Raw genomic sequence first — 20,218 nt, 5'->3', positions numbered from 1 at the left:
GCCATCTGCAGTCCAGCCTGTGTGGGTAGGATAGGTGGGGTGGACGGGACACCCTATGAGGCTGTGGCCCAGCCACCAGCAGCTGGGGTGTCCAGTGCACTTGGCTGAGGGGAAGCCCTGACCTTGGGCAGGCAGGCTTGGGGGCAGGAACCAGCAGCCTGCTGACAGGCTCTCCTCCACTCTCCTCCACAGCCATCTCAGCTTCTTTGCCTCCAAGCCCAGCCCCACAGCCATGATCCTCAACCTGTGGGAGGCCCGGCACTTCCCCAACGGCAACCTCAGCCAGCTGGCTGCAGCAGTGGCCGGACTGGGCCAGCCAGATGCTGGCCTCTTCACAGTGTCGGAGGCCGAGTGCTGAGGCCAGCCAGGCCCACAATGCCTACACTCTCACCAGCTTTGGCACCCGCCAGGGACAGGCAGAAGCCGGACAGGGCCCTTCCCCAACCCTGGGGAGAGCTGCGTGGACAGGCCCCCTCCTGGTGGACGCTGTCTCCTAACACTGGCCCTTGTGTAGTGCCCTGCCCACACTCCCGCCCCTCCACGGCCTGTCTGGCCAGGCTGGCACTGCCACCTGCTGTGACTCTGCCAGGGTCCAGGGTGGACAGTGCCTGGAGGCCAGGCCAGGCGCAGTCCCCTGTATGTGTGTGTATGTGCGTGTGATGCTACCTCTCCTCCTGCCCCTGGCTGGGGGCCGCATGCACACGAGCATGCACGCACACACTGGGCTCGGGACATGGCCCCAGAGCTCCTGCCTGAGCTGGACCTTATGCAAACATTTCTGTGCCTGCTGGGTAAGGGCACATCTGAGGGGCCCAGCTCCAAGCCTGCGGGACCGAGGGCCACAGCCAGACAGGGGGCGGCCCCTGGATTCAGGCACACGACCCCCACACAGGCATGTGCCCACACATGTCTTGTGTGCTCATCTCACATTCATCTCCACACACACACACATCTCACGCTGCACACCCGGAGGCCACTCATGTCTCTCACGCCTGGTGCCAGTCCACATCTGCCTCTCACATGCTGCCCTTCTCCCACCCCCCCACCCAGGGACACCCAACAGCTCCTCCTCAATCCTACCCCTGCCCCCAGCCACGAGGAGCCCTGCCCAACGGGGCGTGTGAATATGCAAAGGGAGTCCCGGGCTGGACTATGGCGAGTGTGCGTGCCGTGGCGTGCCCGTTCCTGGGGCCGGCCGTGCCCCTGTCCGGGGCCTGTTGTGTGAAGCTCGTGCCCTGACTCTGTCTTAAGTGCATTCACGCACTTACACTTGGCCTTATGTACACAGCCTTGCCCGGCCGCCGGGGCGCATAGGGATTTTAGCGGACGTGAATGTAAATAAATTATATATATATATTGCTAACCCAAGTGCTACTTCTCTCCGGGAAAGCCAGGGGTCGAGGCCAGTGGCCACAGAGGGGTCACCCATGGCTCTTCTAGGAGTCTTGGGTGGCCGGGCCTGGCTGGGAAACAGACAGGGCCCGGGCTCCGGTCCAACAAAGCTGCTTCCTAGAGACTTCTTCAGACACGGGCCATCTGGGCAAGGCGACAGGCAACGGCAGTGACCAGGGCTGCACCTTTGCCGGACCCATCCTCTGACTGAAGAAAGGTGACCACACAGCGAGGGGCCAGCTTCCGCACTGTGGCTGCCACCATGCTGGAGAAGCTGTGAGGGGGAGGGCCTGAGATAAGCCCAGGCCAGTCAGGCCCCACCTGGCCATGCCTCCCTGCCCAGGCCGGCACCCAGACTCACTGGGGGTGCAATTTGTAGAGGGTCCCATCCACCCCTACAGACACGGTCAGCTCTTCCAGACCCCGGTTCTCACGGATCTTCTCCACCACAGCAGCCACACCCGCCCCACAGAGCTGGGCAGCCCGTTGGGACACAGCCTGGCACACCTCCAGGACCATCAGGGCGTCATCTGAGGTCAAAGGCAGCCCCAGATCCTCCAGGATGGCTCGGACCTGCCTCAGGGCCAGGCTGTCACTGGGGACAGGAAGGAATAGAGCACAGAGAGGGAGGGTCCTGCATTAGCTCCTCCTCCCTCATGATTCCTCCCACCAACCAGCATTCCACCCAAAGTAGAAGGATAGGCTCCTTTGGGAGGTGGAGGGAGGTAATGCAGGCCCCAGCACCTTTCAATCTCAGAGAGAAACTTGGTCTTGAAGATGTCCCTGGTCTGAAGGCACTGAGTCTGCTGGCCCCGGAAGAGAACTCCAAGGCTGGTCAAATGCAGGAGGATGTGGCGGACGATCTCTCCCAGGTACATGCCACTGATCATCTTCTCAAACCTGCGTGAAAGCGTGTGTCTGCACAGGGCAGGAGACCTCACCAGCACCAGCCACCACCAGCCACCCTTGCCTGGCCTAGCCCCACCTCTGCTTGCCAGGGTTGATGGATGCCTGGTCCACACTTGCATCGAAGCAGGTGCTGAGCACGTCCAGAGAGCCATCGTCCCCAAAGGCACCCCACTCCATGTTGATGCACATGTGGCCTGAGTCCCCAGCCACGCCCGCCACATTCTCGAGCTCTTCCATGTAGCAGGCATTGGTGCCAGTTCCTGCAGAGAGGCCCGACGGGTGGGAGCCATTTACTGACACAGACAAGATCCCTCTGAGCCCTCCCACACTAAAATGGCAAAATTTGAGCTCATTCCATACCTCTCCATCTCCCCATGCTCATGACTTGTCCCGGGTCCTGGTCTTCCCTCCTTCCTGACATTCCTTCTATGGACCCTGCCAACACCAAGCCCACCGGGCCTCCACCATTTCCCCTACCAGCACCACCATCAGTGTGTCTCGCATGCTACCTCAGGGCGCTCCTAAAATGTCCATTAGTTATGTCATTCCCTTGGGAAATGTGTGAATCCCCAACTGTGTGCAAGTGAGAGGCCCAAGCTCTCTGGACTGGCCTTCCAGATCTCTAGTCAAACTAGCCGGTGCTGGGCCAGGAGCTGGGGTCATAGACAGGAATCAGACATGAGAATCACGGAGCTCCACAGTGGCCAGAGATTGAACAATGAGCAGCCAACCCAGATACTGCCTGTATGTGCCCAAATAGAAGTGCAAAGAAGAACATCTGGGAGCCCTGAGCACGGGTAAGTCTTCCTGCCTAGAGGGTCAGGAAAAGCTACAGAGAGACAGTGATGTTTGGATTTGACCTTGAAGCCAAGAAGCACAGAGAGGAAAGGTGTTGCAGGCAGACGGCATACCCTGGGTAAGGCAGCCCATTCCACTCCCCAACACACGGGCAGCTCTAGGCAGGTGGTCTCCTTGTTGGCCCCCCCTGGAATTCCTCTGTCCGGTTGTTTATTCACACAGCAGTCCGGGCGTGCCTCTCTTGAGCTCCTCCCCGTGCCAGGATCTATGTCCCAGAAGCTCCCAGTCTCTTGGGAGGCTACCCTGTACCTCCTGCTCCAAGAGACTGATGCCCAGTGAGCTGCGGGAACCCTCCTCCCCTGCCTAGCCAAATCCCTTCTTCCAAGGCTTTCTTTTCAAGCCCCGTACATGTTGGGACCACTTCCTTTCCAAACTTGGCCTTGTTACCCTGGCACGTAGAGTCAGATTCTGCTCTCTCTGATTGCCATGTGCTGTTCTGGGCTCGACCCCCACTAAACAGTCAGTTCCAAGAAGGCGGGTATTTTCCCCTTCTTTATGTGTCTTCCAGTCCCTTCATCCAGCCCCTAGCTGGCCACAGGATAGGTGCTTAATAAAGACTTAGAACCTTGGACTACCTGAAGGACCCTCACAGCTCATTCTCCCCTCCCACCCCCACCCCCACCTCATGACTCCTTGAGACAGGCATCACTATTATCTCCATCTTAGAGATGAGGGAACTGAGGCTCTGGTGACTTGCCCAAGAGCCTGCAGGAGGAAGTGGCAGAGTTAGTATTTCTACCCAAATCTGTGTGACTCCAGAGCTTCGATCCATTTAATAGATGGGCAAATTGAGGCTCAGAGAGCTGAAATGATTGTGAGTCAGTAGCTGAGTTTGGGCTAGACACCCAAACTCTGGATTCCCAGTCCGACAGAGTGTTCCAGGGCCCCATTGGGTCAGAAGAGAATGATCCCCAAGGCCAGGGGAACATCCGACCTGAGGAATCAACAGGAGGCAGTGAATTATCATCAGACAGTAAAGGCACAAAAGAGCAGAGCCCTCCTCACCGACAATGAGGCCGACTTCACAATGGGGATCCTCATAGCCACAGGACATCATGGTCCCCACTGTGTCATTGACAATGGCAACCACATTCAGCTCCACTCCCTGCACACAAAAGGATGCTGCTAGTTGCTGGGCAACATGGTCGTCACAGTAACCAGCACTGGACCCAGAGGTCTCTCATGCAGAAGGCCCCTTCTCAGGAAGCAGGAGATCCTTCATTCCCCTCGAGGCCTACTGCAGCCCCAAAGCAGCCCTGGAGGCAGACCCCTTACCTTCCTGCGCCCAATGGCTTCCCGTAGCAGACACACAACATCTTGGCCCTCACAGTCTGACGCATTGAAACCCTTCGTCCAGTTCAGGAGAATGCCCTGGGGTGGGACCAAGGAGGGGCAGGAAGCTGGAGGCCCCTTGGAATCTCAGCGCTCCCAAAGCCTGCACCCCATAAGGAGCATATGATTTCCCCCTCCCCAAGCAGGATTCCATGCCCACTCCAGCAGATGACAGAGGGCCTTGCCTTCTGCCCCCTCCCAACTCCCCAGGAGCCTTCCAGTGTGAAGAAACCTATTAATAACCATCCGACCTACGCCTTTCTATTATTAGTACCAGAATGCTCAGATGGTCTGAGGGTCTGGCCATTTTAAGATGTTTGCCCAGAAGGAATAGCCCTTTGTAATTGGGTTAGGAATGAACAGAGCCGGTAAAATAAGTGCCGTGTGTGAGAAAGGGGAGGATGGAGAAGGCTCTGAGGTCCAAATGACAGCAGAGTCCGCTCTTCCAGAAAGAACTAGCAAGAGTCGCTTGAGAGGAAGGAATTTTCGGGGTTGGGACAGAGCCACGTCGATGGGAGATTCACTTGTGTTCCAGATATGAGTGAAGGACAAATGGAAAAGCCAGAACCCAGACACCCAGGCAGGATGGGTGGGGCCTTTACCGTGGGAAATTGGCCTTAGTCTGTGAACTTATTGACCGGGGCTTGACTGCGCTTAGGACTGTTCTTTTCTTGTGTGCCTCCTCCGGGGGGTGCGAGGGGGGATAGGAATTACTCCACTGCTGTTAGGAGAAAAGGCCTGCTCTGCCCAAAGTAGGAGCATGGAGAGCAGCTCTGGAAATCTTTGGGGCGGGACATTTTAGAAATATTAACCAACATTTCCCCCAGTAATATTTCCTTTTATGCCTTTCCCCATGTAACCACAGCTAGAGTGTTCTACGCTCACTGTCTCAGAAAGAGACACCAGAGAGAGTGAGAGAGTGAATGAGAGGGAGAGCCAGTTTAGGGGGGACTGGATCATGAGAAATAGCAAAGCTTCCTTGCTCCCAGACAAGAGAAAGACCCCCTCTACTGGGGAAGGGGAGCTGGCGGGGAAGTCAGAGCCAGGTTTTGGATGGCTTCCTGAAAAGGCTGCCCTCCACCCTAGGCATGCCCCTGTTGGGGAGGGGAGGAGACGGAGGGCTTTGGGTGATCTGAGAGCGGAGGTGGCGTCTGCCGTCCTTCCCCACACAACGCCCAGGGAGGTGTGAGGACCCAAGAGCAGATGTGGTAGAGGCCAGACAGCTGGGGCCTGGGCACCTCCCCAAGCTCCTTGCGCGTCTGCACGTTCTGTACAGCAAAGGATACTGTGCAGCTGAGAGGAGTGCCTACCTGGGGAAGAGAGTCCCCAGATTGATTAACGTTAAGTTTTCACCCCTCAGAAGAATATGGGTTTAACATAGAAATTAAGTTCAGGTATAGAACATTAATAGGACCACGTTTCTTACACGCCTGCCTGATCTTGCACACTAAGTCCCGCCTGCTTCTCAGACCTTACAAAGAATAATCACGAGGTGCCAGGATGCTCAGCCTGGAGCAGAGCAGACCAGCAGAGACACTCTGCTGACCTACTGCACGATCCAAAAGCCCATGGTGTAGAGGAGAGCCGAGTGCAGAGGCAGATGTCTGAGGGAGGTCGGAGCGGGAGGAGGGCGCGAAAGCTGCACGGAGGCTAGTTGGAGCAGAGAAGGCAGAGGTTTCAGCGGGTGCAGGTGGGGAAGACGGCCATGGGTGCCTTCAGGGGCAGCGAGCTCCTCGTCACCAGAGGCTTTTCAGCAGAAGTTGAGGGTGTCGAGGAGGAGACTCCTGGGAGCTTGGGCTGGAGGTCTGGGCAGAGCTGTCTCCACACCAGGCCTCAGGTGTGGGCACTGAGAGGTTACCATTCTCACTAAAGGACACGCAGAGGTGTGTGTCGAGTGGGTGCCATGTCTAGACCCGTACCTGCTGCTCCGCCACCCGAGTCGGGCGCCCAACCCCGAGGCACTGAGAGGGTCACAAGCAAGGCCGGGAAGGGGAGAGAGGGCAAAGAAACAGTGCAACCACAAGCCCCTTTGAGAGCCAGAACAAACACTGCTCCCCGCAGGTCCCCTATGCCAGTGTGGGTGAGACAGTCAATCGTTGGCTGGTCAGCCCCAACCTGGGCCTGCACTGCTCCCAAGTGCCCCAGACCCAACCCTGGCTCCACTCTCCTGCCCACTGGGTATCCATGCCCTTCTCCATCCCAGGGATATCCGTCTTTCTCCATCCCAAGGGTATCCATGCCCTTCTGCATCCCAGGCCTCTGCATAGCCCTAGATTCCAGGCCACTTCACCACACCCCCTCTACCTGGGCACACCATGTCTGGGGAAACTGAGGCTGAGTGCAGGCCAAGTTTAGCATGCCTCCACTTGCCCCTCCACTCAGCCCAGGACCCTCAAAGCCTCTTCCAGGCTTCCTGCCCACTCCATGAAGGGAATTCAAGGTGAGGGGGAGTCCCTGGGGATGGCTTCTCCTGGCCCTCCCTCCCTCACCTGGTCCAGGCCGAGCTGCCTGCACGGGAAGGAGAAGGTGAAACCCAGGGGGAGGCTCTGCCCACTCAGGCCCTGCTTCTGCTGGAAGTCCATGATGCAGTCCACAATGTGGTCAAAGAGCTGAGGGTTGAGGCAAGTCAGAGAACAGGCTACCCCTGACCCTTCCCCACCCCTGACCCAGGCCCAGGCTGTGGGTACCTGCTGTCCAGAGCCCTGGGCCACACACTCAGGGATAGAGTAGACCTGGTTGGTGATCTGCACACCTCCCGTGGCCACACGCACAAGGAGGACCCGGAAGTTGGTGCCCCCGAGATCCAGGGCCAGGAAGTCCCCACGCTCTGTGGAATAGAGACCTTCAGTGTCAGGACAGAGCAGGTGGCTCCACCCCAGCACATACTGTGACCCCCAGGAGCCCATGTCCCAGCCCCATACTCAGGCCAGGTCCTCACCACTGCCATCAGGCGTTGCCCGGACGTAAGTGGGCAGCATGCGGAGGGAGGAGGCCTCCCCTCGGAGCCCCTTGATCATGGCCTCCCGCATCTGTGCCTGCAGTGCTGCCAGCTGCTCTTGGCTCAATCGGAATGGTGCCAGGGTCTCCTCCAGTAGGCGCTGGTGGGCAGCCAGGCGGGCAGCCACGGCAGTCACCATTGCCACACCTCGGCCACCCCCATCCAGAGAGGGGATGAAGGAGACATCACATTTGGGGGCCAGGAACATCACTGTCTCCTGCAGAATGCTGAGGAACCTACACAGACATATACCAGGCCCATCCTGGCTTGATACCTGGCCCTGACCCCTAGGGCTTGCTGAAGCCCTGGGTCCCATCACTTCAAATCAATTCAATTCTAAATTCATCTGTGCAACAACCATATGCCCAGTGCTCCCAGCAACCCCCTCCCTTGCACACTCAAGGAGAAACATCTTCTCTCTCTCTCCTCTGACCTCTTTTGCCCACTCCCCAGCCCCTATCTGGCCTCATTCTGCTTGGGTGCCATTTAAAACCCACTGCCTTGCACCTGTGGTACCAGAGTGCTCTCTGGGTGTGAACCACAAACACACACATGTTCCTGCTACCTGCTCACACAAGATCCTGTGTATTCCCAATACCTGGGGTGTCGCTCAAACACTCGGCCTCCGGTGGCCACAGCGATCTGAAGCGTCTGCTGCTCCCGGCTGTGCTGAAGGCGAGAGAGGACGGCGGCCAGGGCAGCTGCACAGAGCTGGGCAGCCCGTGTGCACACTGCCGCACACACGTCCTGCACGAGCTTGGCATCTGAGGCCCCGGGGCTCAGGCCCAAGTCCTGCAGGATAGTGTGCACACGGGCTGCCCCGACCGAGGGGCTGGGGGTAGGGGGGTAGGACAGGGTGATTCTTTGGGGCTCAGGTATCCCAGAAGTTCCCTGCCTCCCCAAAGTCCCCTGGCTATCTAGGGGACTACAGCATCCTCCCCTCTCCCAAGCCAAGAAGCCCCTTGTGTAAGCCCACTGGCTTTTCCCACTCACTCCTCCATCTCAGCCACGTGCTCCAGGAGGATGCTGCCTCGGCTCAGCAGGGCAGGGGAAGCACAGCCACCAAAGAGGACCCCACACTGGGCCAGGTGAGCCAGCACCAGCCGCACCAGCTCACCCAGGTATAGGCCCCCAATCATCTTCTCAAACCTGCGGGTGTGAAAAGTGGCTGGACAGAGCCTTTCCTAAGCCCTCAGCCCACCTGGCCCCACCTCCAAGAGTCCCCAAAGAGAGGTCATTTTTTGGGGGTCCCCAGACTAAATATTCCAGAAGGAAATGGCCCCCCCGGAGACAGGTTGGAGTTTACCCAGACCCTGCTGCCCCTCCAGCTTAGGTTAGGTTCAGGGGGCTCCTGGAAGGTGGTGGAACCCAAAGGAGGGCAGGGGACACTTTGCTCAGCTACTCCCAAACCCCCAACTCCTGTAAGGACCGGTCAGAGTCAGGAATAAGGGAGGGCCAAGGGTTAAAAACTCTAGGCTCTAGAACCTTGTGCCCTTCTTTCTTTGAGCCTGGCCAGGGTCCCCCCAGAGAGCAACCCGGAGACCCTCCAAGTGAAAGGGAAGGGCCTGAGGGCTGGAGTACAGAGACAGCAGAGGGGGAGGGGAGCAGAGCAGTGATAGGGCCTAGAGCAGAAGCTGGGGCCACCTCTGGGCACCAGGATTCAGGGACTCCTGGTCCAGGGCACAGTCGAAGATGGTCAACACTGGTCCCAGGGCCCCATCATCACTGAAGGAGCCCCATTCGACACTGATGCAGACTCGGCCCCGGTCCTCGTCCAGCACTGCCACATGCCGCGCCTCCTCCATGTAACACGCATTGGTGCCGGTGTCTGACAGGGATGACCCCATCAGGGCCTGCCCTCCAGGCAGCCATGCACCCCACCCACCATCACAAATGGTCCACAGCTCACCTACAATGAGCCCGACCTCACACGGCCCAACCCCTGGCTCGCAGCCCATCATAGTGCCCACTGTGTCATTCACCACGGCAACCACATCGATGCTGTAGGCCTAGACAATGGAGAGCGCAGAGGTTGGGCCTGGCCTGAAGGGGCAGACCTGGGAACCTGGGGGATGGGCAGGGCTGGGGCTCCAGCTTAGATGGAGATGCCCAGAGTCCATGAAACAATGACCTACACATTTGTGTCACATACATTCTAGGCACCCCCACCCTACGGAGGATTTTCCTCCCATCCCATCCTCCCCTTGGCTCCTCTGCCCTCAGCTCAGGCCCTGGGAGTCTCAGGGGCTCCCAACCTCAGCCATCACCTCCAGAACACTGGCCCCCCACAGGACCAGGATGAGGGTGGCAGATGCTGCACCTTGAGACTGTGCTGTAGGCACCTCACTTGCTCACCCTCGTCCTGGCCTGGCTCCCTGAGCCTGCTCCTCCCAGCTCTGACTTCTGCCACTCACACAGCCCGCACAGTTAGTCCAGATGGATCCGCCTCTCTCAGGCCTCCAGACTTTTGCATACGTCCCTCTGAAACTGGATCTTCCTCCCCAGCCCCAGCTTCTGCACCTGGAAAACTCCTCCTTCAAGTCCCTGCTCAAGTCTTGGTGTGCTGGCCCCAGTGCTCCACGAGTCATCGGAACCACCTCCTCAACTGGGACTGTCACATTGGAATGCTTTCCCCACTAGACTGGGAGATGGGTCAAGGCCTCTCTTCTTTGCTTCCCCCAACAGTCCTGAACATTTATTTGATCTTTCTTAGCCTCAGCCTCCCTACCTACAAAATGGGAATGGTAGCAGCATTTACCCCAGGGCTAAACTGGATAAAGGATATAAACAGGAAAGGAAAGCGGGCCCTGCAGAAGCCAAGTGGGCAGCCCGCCCATCACCCCTGCCTCCACTCACCCCCTGCCTCTGGATGGCCTCTCGCAGCAGCTGGACCACATCCTGGCCTTCCACACCACTGCACCTAAAACCTTTGGTCCAGGATATTAGGGTGCTCTGGGAGGAAGAAAACCGAGTCACTCCTCCAACGGCGTTCGTGGAATTGCAGCCCCTCTACCCACAGTCCATGAGCCCACTCTGCCTCACCCTGTCCAGGCCTGTCTGGTGACAAGGGAAGGAGAAGTTGAACCCAAGTTTCAGACCCTGATTTCCCACAGGGAGAGTATCCAGGAACTCAGACAGGCAGCGGGCAGCAAAGTCAAAGAGCTGTGGGACAGATAAGGGGCTCAGCTCGGCCCACCAAAGCCCTAGCTGCCCAGCTGGGCCCCAGAGACTGGGCAGTGAGCGCTCACCTGCTGACCAGGACCCAGCATCACCTCTTGGGGGATCACAAACTCCTGGCTCCGGGGCTCTATCCTGTGCCCCTCAATGCCCGTCAGGGTCACCCACAGAATGCGCAGCGAGGCCCCCGTGGCCCCCAGCTCCAGCACCACGAAGTCTCCTTGCTCTGGGAGAAAGCAAGTCACAGAGAGGCATGCAGCTGGCAAGACCAAGCCCTCTGCCTCCCAGAAACATCCCCAAGGCCTGCAAAGTCTCGTCAAGGGAGCTTAGAGATGGGGGCATTACAGATAGAGTCAGGGATAAGGAACGGCGCACTCCCTTAGATGAGAGCCCTCTCCCCAGTCCTGGCCACACATTTTGGTCACCTACCAGTGCCATGTGGGGTGGACCCCACATATGTGGGCAGCATCCGGACAGCAGGGGCAGGGCTTGTCTGCCCGCCCAGCGCCTGCTCCATGGAGCCCAGGAGGCTGGCCTGGATCTGCTGTAGCTGTGCACCTGTCACCTTGAACTGCCGCAGGCACTCCTGTACCTGGGGAGAAACAGGCCAACATCTGGCTGGGAGCCCTGTTGACCTAGCCAAGTTCCCTGACTCCAACCAGGACAGGCCAGCCCTGGCAGGCTCACATCTCCCCTCATCAGTCCAGACCAGCAAGCCACTCTCGGCTTCCCCAGAGGCTGGCCTGAGCCCTCTCTAGCCTTGCTGGCCTCCACAGAGCTTGCCCAGTCCCACTCCTGGCCTCCTCACACACCTAACTCTCCTGCCCCTCACCGCCTGCACCCAGCTCCTGCATCCTCAGAAGGCTTCTTTCTGGAGGGAAGACCCACTCAATTCCTCCTCCTGCTCCATTCCTTTGTGGCTCCTTCTCAGCTCCCTATACCTTCCCACCCCCTCCATTTCTTTGAATTCGGGGTGTAGTGAGTCCTCTCTCCTGTCACACCTTAATTAATGTCTCTCTGGCTCCCCAGTACCGAGAGCCGAACTGCTGGGTGAGTTGTCCTCAAACAAATGCGTGAACACACTTCAAGTTCAGGTGCTTCCCTCTCCTGACCCACTCGATCTAGAGCCTGAGCAAGCCCAGCCCAGGAGAATCTGGAGACCACCCCCTGGAGGACAGTCCTCCTGCCGGGCGGCCGTCCTTCCCACCGGCGTCGGTTGAGGCCCGCCTACGTGCCCAGCACCATCCTCAGCACCACGTGCTGCGCCACCAGCTGAGGCCTGCTCTTGTGGAGGTCAGATCCCAGTGTAGGAGCCAGAAAATCAGCAAATAAATGTATAATATGGTTCTGGTAGTAATGGTAGCTATTAAACAACAAAAAAACCCCACAGGAATAGAAGTCTGAGAGTGACCAGGGAGGAAGAGGTATTTTTGCATATTGGTCAGGGAAGGTCTCCCTGCAGAGGCAACCCAAATGAAGGAAATGAAGGAGTCATTTGAAAATCTAGCAGAAGAGCACAAAGGGATTTCCTTCGGAGCCAGGGGATGGATTTGGGGAAAGGCGGGGCCTGTGTGGATCAGAGAGAAGGGAGGAGTGAGCAGGCGGGGAAAGCGGACACCCCAGGTTCTTCTCCACCAGCAGCCTGAGGTGGGGGAGTTTAAGACGAGCACCCCTGGGCCCAGCCCCACTGCAGAGTGGTTTAAGTCCCACATGCTCCACTTCAGCAGCCCGGGTTTGCAGGTTCGGATCCTGGGTGCAGACCTACTCCACTCATCAGCCATGCTGTGGAGGCATCCCATATATAAAGTAGAGGTGGACTGGCACAGATATTAGCTTAGGGCTAATCTTCCTCAAGCAAAAAGAAGAGGAAGATTGGCAATGGAGGTTAGCTCAGGGTGAATCTTCCTCACATACACAAAAAATAATAAGAAAAAAAAAAAGAAGCACCCCCGTGCCTCACATCTGTGTGGACGCTGCCCCCAGATGACCCTCTGGCCTGTCCTTCAGAGAGGTTCCAGCAGCCTTCCCGGGTTGGTTGGAGGGTCCCGTGACTCCATCTTGCCAGGCTTAGCCTCTCCCAGGCCCCACTGCCTGTCATACAGGAATTCCATTCCTATGACCTGCTGCCCCCAACTGGACCCAGATCTGTGAAGTAACCACTCAGGCACCTGGTTGAGGAGGCAGGGAGAGCCAAGGAGGAGAGGCTGCCCACTGAGGGAGACAGGAGTGACCCAGTGCCCCAACTTTAGTATGAGAATGGGAAACAGATCCCTAAGGAGGTAAACGATCCTAACTGGAGGGCTGGATGTGCAGTTCCATGTGTACGTTACAGCAGATGCGTCCTGCAGCCATGCACGCTAGGAGAGGCTATTCCTGTGTTACAAATGAAGAACTGAGGCTCAGAGAGGGAGAGTCATTTGCCTAACCCAAGCAGCTATTAAGGGGCAGGGCGGGAATTGAACCCAGATCTGACTGTGGAGATGTTTCCACATAAATGGGGAGCCTTATAAAAACTAACATCTTCACCTGAAAAGAATCCAAAGCTGATGAAGTTTGCAGCAAAGAAACCCCATAGGATCTAGGATGAGAAAACTTACATCCGAGTCCTCGCCCTGCCACTTCCTGGCTATGTGGCCCTGGGCAAATCAAACCTCTCTCTGTGGCGACAAGAGCCACCTCTTGTGGAAAACCAAAAGAAAAACAATACTCAAAAGGCCCCCCAAGCCCCCAGTGCCATGGGGTGTGCCTTGTTCATGGCTGTCTCTCAGAGCCACGCAGAGTGGCAGGCTCTAGGCAGGCACTCAGGAAGGATTTGTTGATTGAGTGGTCGTGGGGCCATGAGGATTAAAGGAGATAATGTACATGAAATGTAAAGTGCTGTTCAGATGTGAGGGCTGTGTTATTATTGCTTAATGATAACAGCAGAGTTGTAGAGAAGTTGATGGCTTGGGCAGATTGATATTTTTCTTCCTTCTCCTCCCAAGTGCAGTGAGAGGTGCAAGAGGAGTGACTAGGAGATGGCAGAAGCTGCAAGAAAGACAGGAGGACTTCCCTGGTTGACTCCAGTGGGCAAGCAGCAGCCAGGAGAAGAAACTGAAGTCTCCCCTCCAACCTTCCCAAGGAAGAATGTGGAGAGACCTCAGCCAGGAGGGCAAGGAGCAAAGCACTAGAGAGGGGGGAATCCAATATAGCATCAACGCTGGCTCCATTGACCAACTTGCTGTGTTGGTTGGTCTGGGCCCATCGCCTCACCTCTCTGAGCAGGTTTTCTCCTCTATCAAGCAGGAACAAAAATAGCACCTACTTCTCAGAGACGCTGTGATGACTGAGGAGACAGCAGACATGAAGGGTGGAACAGCGAGTGGCCCATAGGGCACGCTCAGTGAAACGTAGGTTCCCTTATCCTCAGAGCACAAGGTACAACTGGCCTGGAGAGCCTGATTCCATGCCCTCTCTGGTGACAAAAAGAGACCTGGGGGAAGGGGTCAGGAAGGGACTCTGTAGTTAAATAACCTTCTCCTCAGATCACTGTGGGAAGGGGAGCCAAGCGTGAGGCCTCTGGTACTAAGAGGGCCCAAGGCCACAGGAAATTCCTGTGAAGTTCCCCCAAAGCCAAAGGGAATTGTCTTTAAACTGCAGGTGTGTGCAATGGAGCCAGCAGGGTAGATGTAGGACCAGTGCAGGAGTCTCAGGAGGCAGGGGCACAAAGCGAGAGAGGAGATGGGGGCAGGCCCTAGAGCCAGCCCCAGTCAGGCAGGCCCTGCGGCCCAGTCATTGCTCACTTCTGTGGCCCAGCTATGAGTCATGCACAGAGGAAATGTTCACAGCCGGGTTTGGGGTGGAGGTTGGACAAGGGTGGAGTAGGAGCATGAAACACAGTGAGGGGTGATGCCCCCACAGTTTGGGCAACAAGCCAAGCCCAGGAGATATCAGAACAAGCAGGGAAACTCAAGAAATTGCAGGGAACAATTCGAGAAGCCTTTCACAGATGCCTCCTCTGAGCGGGTCCTTGATCTCCATTAGCTCTCTTAATCCTCCAGGGGGCGGGAAGATTAGACTTTATTTTCCTCCATTTTCCTGATGAGGAAACAAAGACTAAGAGATATGAAATGACTTACACAAGTGTTTCCTGTTCAAGGGTGTGGTAGACAAAGGGCTTCTAAATCTTGGTCAAGACGACAGGACAAAGAAAACTCACTCTGAGCTAACCTGAGGCATGCGCACTATGCTGCATAGTAACCTCCAAGTTGAGGGGGCCACTGGAATCACCTCGGTGTGCCTGACTGCAGTGGCTATGTTGAGCGGAGGGAGACAGGCAGGAGAGACAAGAGAATTGGGGAAAGAAGGGCCTCAAGAACACAGCTTTCTACCAGAAATCCCCGAGACAGTCCTTTCTAGACTGTGTCCACCCATTTGGGGCAGGGGCGTTGCTTGAGTGGCAAGGTGGCAAAAGCAATATGTTTGGAGCTGAAACATCTCAGCTCAAGCTCCTGTCACACCTTAAACTCAAGTCGTTTCACTTCTCTAAATCCCCTCTTCCTTAGCTGTAAAATGAGGAAGTAATCACCGCCTTGCCATTGTGTTGAGCTTTGAAAGAGAATTTACCAGATCAGATATGAAAGGCTTGGTTAACTAGAATGCGTTGCACGGCTGTGAGCCATGCCCCATGGCATCTTCAGCTGATCCTGCTCTTGACAGCCTTGAATAGGCATGCGATGGGAACCCAGTGCTGAACTTACCAGCTCAGAGCTGTCTGAGGGGCAGGGCAAGCCCTCCTGGGGGTTGCAGGGGGATCCTTCCCCTTGCCGCAACCCTACAGGCCCAATGGTGTCCATGTGGTTCCACAGTGGAGGGTGGCCACCTATGGGAAGAAAGGAACATCCCGGGTGAACCATGTATTCTGCAGGCTCTCAGAGACTGTGACCCAGACCCTTAACTAACTTTCTTCTGAAGAGGACCAGGAAGGAAGCTGTGGGCAGAGCTCAGAACCTCTGACGATTATAGATCCTTCAGTAATCAACCAGAAGGCCTTCATCTTCCAGAAGCATGTGTAGGGAGAGAGCACTGGGAAAGCTGGTTTCTAATCCCAAGGCCATTCATTCATTCTGTCATTCATTCACATTTATGAGTTCTTGATGCCTACTGTGCTGGATGCTGGGGTACAGATGAAGCAGACCTAGGCCTCGCCCTCAGGGACCTGACAGCCTCATCAACAATCATAGTACGTTGACACAGGCAGTGAGAGACAGACATGCTGCTGTGTTTGCAAGTTCAGGGACATTCTAGAGGTTTGGAATAAAGGGTATAAGGTAAGAAGGTGCCAAAGACCTGCTGGAGAAGCAGGCAGGCTGCACTACAGATAGCCTTTATGACAAGCTAAGGTGCACGCATTTCTTCCTGAAGGGAGATGTGGACAGGGCTGGATCTGTGCTTCAGAAAGGGCTTCCACTAATGGCATGACTTTGGGCAAGTCATTTATAACTTCTTTGAATTTCAATTTCTTCTCTTACTGTAAAAGAGGTAGAAATATGAGCCATTCTCTTGTCCCTTGTCTTCAACAGCCCATCTCTGCTGGGCCTCCTTCCTGAGTCCCTCAGTCTTCATAACTCCTTCTCTCCTCTCACCTTAATGGGACTCCCAGGTTTCTGGCCATATCTCTCTCCTCCACACTCCCTCCTTATCTCACTCACCCCCAAGGTTTGATTAAAACCTCCATATGAGGGCTCCCAAATCCACCCCTGTCCTGAGCCAAATCCCAAATTCCAATGGTCTGTTAGACATCACTCTCTGGATGCTGGAAGGGCCCTCAAACTCAAAAGTCTAAGCCACATTCATTTTCTCCTTCACTTTTCCCCAAGAAACTCTTTTCCTGTCTTCCAGCTTAGTTGCTCACTCTGGTAGTCCAGTTTGCCTGCATGCATCCCTGACACGCTCCTGCTCTGTGCAGTCAGTTCTCAGGCTGAAGGAGCTGGAACAGAAAGAGCTCCCGAGTGTGTCCCCTCCTCCTAGTTCCCACTGCCACTGCCCTAGACCTTCCTCCATCCGATTGTTCTAACAGCTTCCTGATACTTCTGCTCCAATCTGTCCACCTCCCTGCCCCACTAGCTCCCAACACATCACCAGAGTGACCGTGCAAAACCAGATTTTACCATGTCGTTTCCAAGCTCTATCTCCCCTAAGAAAGGACGTAAACCGTCACATTGGAATGTCGCTCACTCCAGAAAAAAAAAGTCTAAAACTCTTTATGGAGGCATTGCAGGCCCCTCGCACTGTCCTCAACCCAGGCTTCCTCTCCTGCTGTTCCCCTTCACACTCCGGCCACATTGACTACAAGCTTCGCCCCCTCTCCCACTGTCCAGCTTCATTCAGTGTTCCCTGAGTCCGGAACCAGTGTCTGAGACATCTCTGCATCTTCAGCCCAGCACAGGGCTTGGCATGGATAGGTAATAATACAGCTTTGTAAAATTGGGGGGAGAGGAGATTTCTTATTTGGAGAACCAAGAAATAAGTTGGGGTTTTTTTTTCTGCTTTTTCTCCCCAATTCCCCCCAGTACATAGTTGTATATTTTACTTGTGGGTCTTTCTAGTTGTGGCACGTGAGACACCTCCTCAGTGTGGCCTGATAAGTGGTGCCATATCCACACCCAGGATCCGAACCAGCGAAACCCTGGGCCACTGAAGCAGAGGATGCAAACTTAACCATTCGGTCATGGGGCTGGCCCCAAGAAATCAGTTTCTAAGAAATCTCCCCAGTCACACATACCTACACTCTGTTTCTAAATCTGTGAAACAGGGACGTTAGTTCCATATACATTACAGGTCTGTTTCAAGGATAAAATGGGGTAACTGAGGCAATTACCTTTGGAAAGGGCCAAGGGCTACAAATGTGGTGAGCTTTCCTCTCCTTTCAAAGCCCAGCTAGCTCAATCATTCATTCATTCACTCTATTTGACTTTATTCAGCACTTCTACATGCTAGTGACTGTGAAGCTTCTCCCAAGAAACCCCAGTATTCAGATCTCAGGAACCATATTCATGTCTGCCTCTTCCAGCTGAGAGTCCCTGTGGGGAAGGGCATGTCTCCCACATCACTAGATCCCGAGAACCCAGCCCAGGGTCTGCACACATTTGAATAACTGTTGGCCTCTTGGCTTAACTCAGCTGAATTAGCTACATGGATCGAACCTTCCTTCTGAAAGGTATCCCAAGGAGCCCTGCCGAGGATGGGAGTCACCATGGAGGACCAGCTGGCTTAGTCTTCCCAGCCTCCGCTCCTCCAGCATGGGCCAAGCAGGAGAGATGAGGGCAAGGGGCTGGAGCTGAGGCAGGCAGGAATCAGAGGAGGCTCTTACCTGGGAGCAGCAGCAGTTGGTCACTCTCCTCAGGCCCAAGCTCTTCTCAATGAATGTGAGGCATCTCACTGACTTGGTTTGCGCCCAGTAATGAAACTCACAAGTGACTTATGTCCCCAAGCCCCACCCTCTTCCTTAGCCACCACTTACTAGAAACAAGCTAATTCAGGAAAGTGCACTTCCGTCTGAGTCTGCCCTAAGAGGTGCCCGGGGTAGGTAGGGCCATGGTGCAAACTTAAGCAAGACGACCACAAGAAGTTGAAGCCCTGAACTGGGTCAAGGACTTTGGGACATCCCCTCAGAGCTCTGTCCATTTTACAAACACTCACAGTCTGACTTTTGAAGTGGTGGCTCACCCCTGGAAAGGAGCTGGAGAAATATGCAGTAGAATAGACAATTTTCCAAAATGAGGAAGTATTAATGAGAAAGAGGTAATGTGGGAACACAAGAGGAAGAGACTAACTCTGTCCTAGAGTGGGCAGGTCAAGTTGAGGAAGCTGAGCCCTGAAGGAAGAAGGGCAATATGCTGACAGAGGTGGTCCTTAACAAAGAGCGAGCATGTACAAAATCATGGAGCACAGGCACCTTCATGGAATGGGGTGCAGCTCCAAAGGCCTAAAGAGGATACATGTAGGTGGGGATATATGGTGGGAGAGGCGGCAGCCCCACTGTGGAGTCTAGCCTTTGGTCTGTAGGCCAAGGGGGAAGAGTAGGTTCACACCCTGGGTCTTTACCACAAGGGGAAGGGGAGACTCAAGCTGCAGTAACGTCATTGGCCACCAAGCTGGTTCCCCCCGAATTAGTCTTGAATGCACAAAACCTTGGGGTATCACTGTGCCCACTGCTGTGGTCTGAATATCAGTGTTCCCCCAAAATTCTTATGTTGAAAATTTAATCCCCAAGGTGATGGTATTAGGAGGTGGGGCTTTTGGGAGGTGATTAGGTCAAAAGGGCAGAGCCCTAATAAATGGGATTTGTGTCCTCATAAAAGAGGCCCCAAAGAGCTCCCATGCCCCTTCTGCCATGTGAGGATATGAGAAGTTGGCAGTCTGAAACCTAGAAGAGGGTCCTCACCCAACCATGCTGGCACCCTGATCTCAGACTTCCAGCCTCCAGAATTGTGAGAAATAAATTTCTATTGTTTATAATCCACTCAGACTGTGGTATTTTGTTATAATAGCTCGAACAGACTAAGACAACCACCATGGTAGGAGACTAGACGAACTGCACCAATTTTTGTTTCAGGGAAATTGGTGAGCAGATACTTTAAACATTTTGGGTTACCTCATCAGCAGTAACCCTACCATTATCCACAGGTAGTACATGGCCTCCACATGACCCCAGGATGGAGACCAGGGATGGTGGCTCTGGTACCAGTTTTGGCATGACTGTGCCTGGAAATATCAGCCCTGCTGCACAGTTCCCTGGGTACCAATCGGTCATAAATGTTCTGAAAGGCAGGGAAATTGGGGAAAGGGTGGGGAGGACAGAGTGGCCATCACCCACGACATAGCATACTGCCTAGCCTGGGGCTCCGTTTCTCTCAACTTTGTTGGGAGAGAATATAGAACTGAATGTGAAAGACCCAGCTGTGATTCATGCTGACCACCAGAGTCTGCAGTCTCTTGCGCCAGAGTGAGGATACGTCCATGAAAAGCAATGCCAGGGCTCTTTATCTGGAAGATAAAGATTTATCTGCTTCTGGAAGTCCTGTGTTCATCTCCCCAGGAGCAGGGGTCTTGGTACCCTAGGCAGAGTGTCAGGGAAGGTGTGTGTCAGGGCCTATGGAGGGAGGCAGCAGCCTGGGCTTGAGGTCTGTGAGCAGCTCTGACAGCCATGACTGTGGCAGAGGTACAGCAGCAGCCAGAAGTTCTCTTCAGACACCAGATGGCCACTGACCAACAGGGAGAAGGACAAGTCCTGACGAGGCTCCCTCACAGCCCCTTAGTGCCAATCTCCAGCTGTCTAGAAGGGAGAGTAAGTAATGTAAAAGTCAGTAATGGAGAGAGTCAATCAGCCGGGGAAAAGGCGGGCCACAGCCAGGGTACCACTGCTGGGCTTGGAGCCAGACCCTCCCTGCTCCAAGGTGCTCACAGGCTTGCTTCTCACAGCTGACAGTGCCCCGCAGCCAGGCACACAGGCCCTCAATAAGCTCTCCATCATTCTCTCCATGCCCTTTTACTCTGGATGTGCCTTGCAGC

The 20,218-nt window shown here is 55.3% G+C and overlaps 2 protein-coding genes across 4 annotated transcripts in view; one reads left to right on the top strand and one right to left on the bottom strand.

Annotated features, from left to right (window-relative positions):
• UNC5A (unc-5 netrin receptor A) overlaps positions 1 to 1,363 on the top strand; it is a 61,343-nt gene extending 59,980 nt beyond the window's left edge. For all 3 annotated transcript variants that reach the window (XM_070570275.1, XM_070570277.1, XM_070570276.1), the window contains one exon: positions 193 to 1,363. In XM_070570275.1, the coding sequence (XP_070426376.1) occupies positions 193 to 358 (166 nt within the window). In that variant the 3' untranslated portion in view covers positions 359 to 1,363. The remainder of the gene's footprint in view (positions 1 to 192) is intronic.
• Positions 1,334 to 18,420, bottom strand: HK3 (hexokinase 3). Its single transcript, XM_008529750.2, has 19 exons — positions 18,018 to 18,420; positions 15,406 to 15,527; positions 11,096 to 11,258; positions 10,738 to 10,892; positions 10,532 to 10,651; positions 10,346 to 10,441; positions 9,399 to 9,498; positions 9,134 to 9,317; positions 8,483 to 8,638; positions 8,088 to 8,321; positions 7,430 to 7,725; positions 7,179 to 7,318; positions 6,981 to 7,100; positions 4,435 to 4,530; positions 4,165 to 4,264; positions 2,378 to 2,561; positions 2,137 to 2,292; positions 1,754 to 1,987; positions 1,334 to 1,666 (listed from the first exon to the last, which is right to left on the bottom strand). Exons 2-19 carry the CDS (start codon positions 15,499 to 15,501, stop codon positions 1,522 to 1,524), a joined length of 2,775 nt encoding a protein of 924 aa, XP_008527972.1. The 5' UTR covers positions 15,502 to 15,527; positions 18,018 to 18,420; the 3' UTR covers positions 1,334 to 1,521.
• Positions 18,421 to 20,218: the final 1,798 nt, after the last annotated feature.

Source organism: Equus przewalskii, chromosome 13, assembly GCF_037783145.1.
Source record: "Equus przewalskii isolate Varuska chromosome 13, EquPr2, whole genome shotgun sequence".
NCBI lineage: Eukaryota > Metazoa > Chordata > Mammalia > Perissodactyla > Equidae > Equus > Equus przewalskii.
This window is presented reverse-complemented; position numbering and strand designations above follow the sequence as displayed.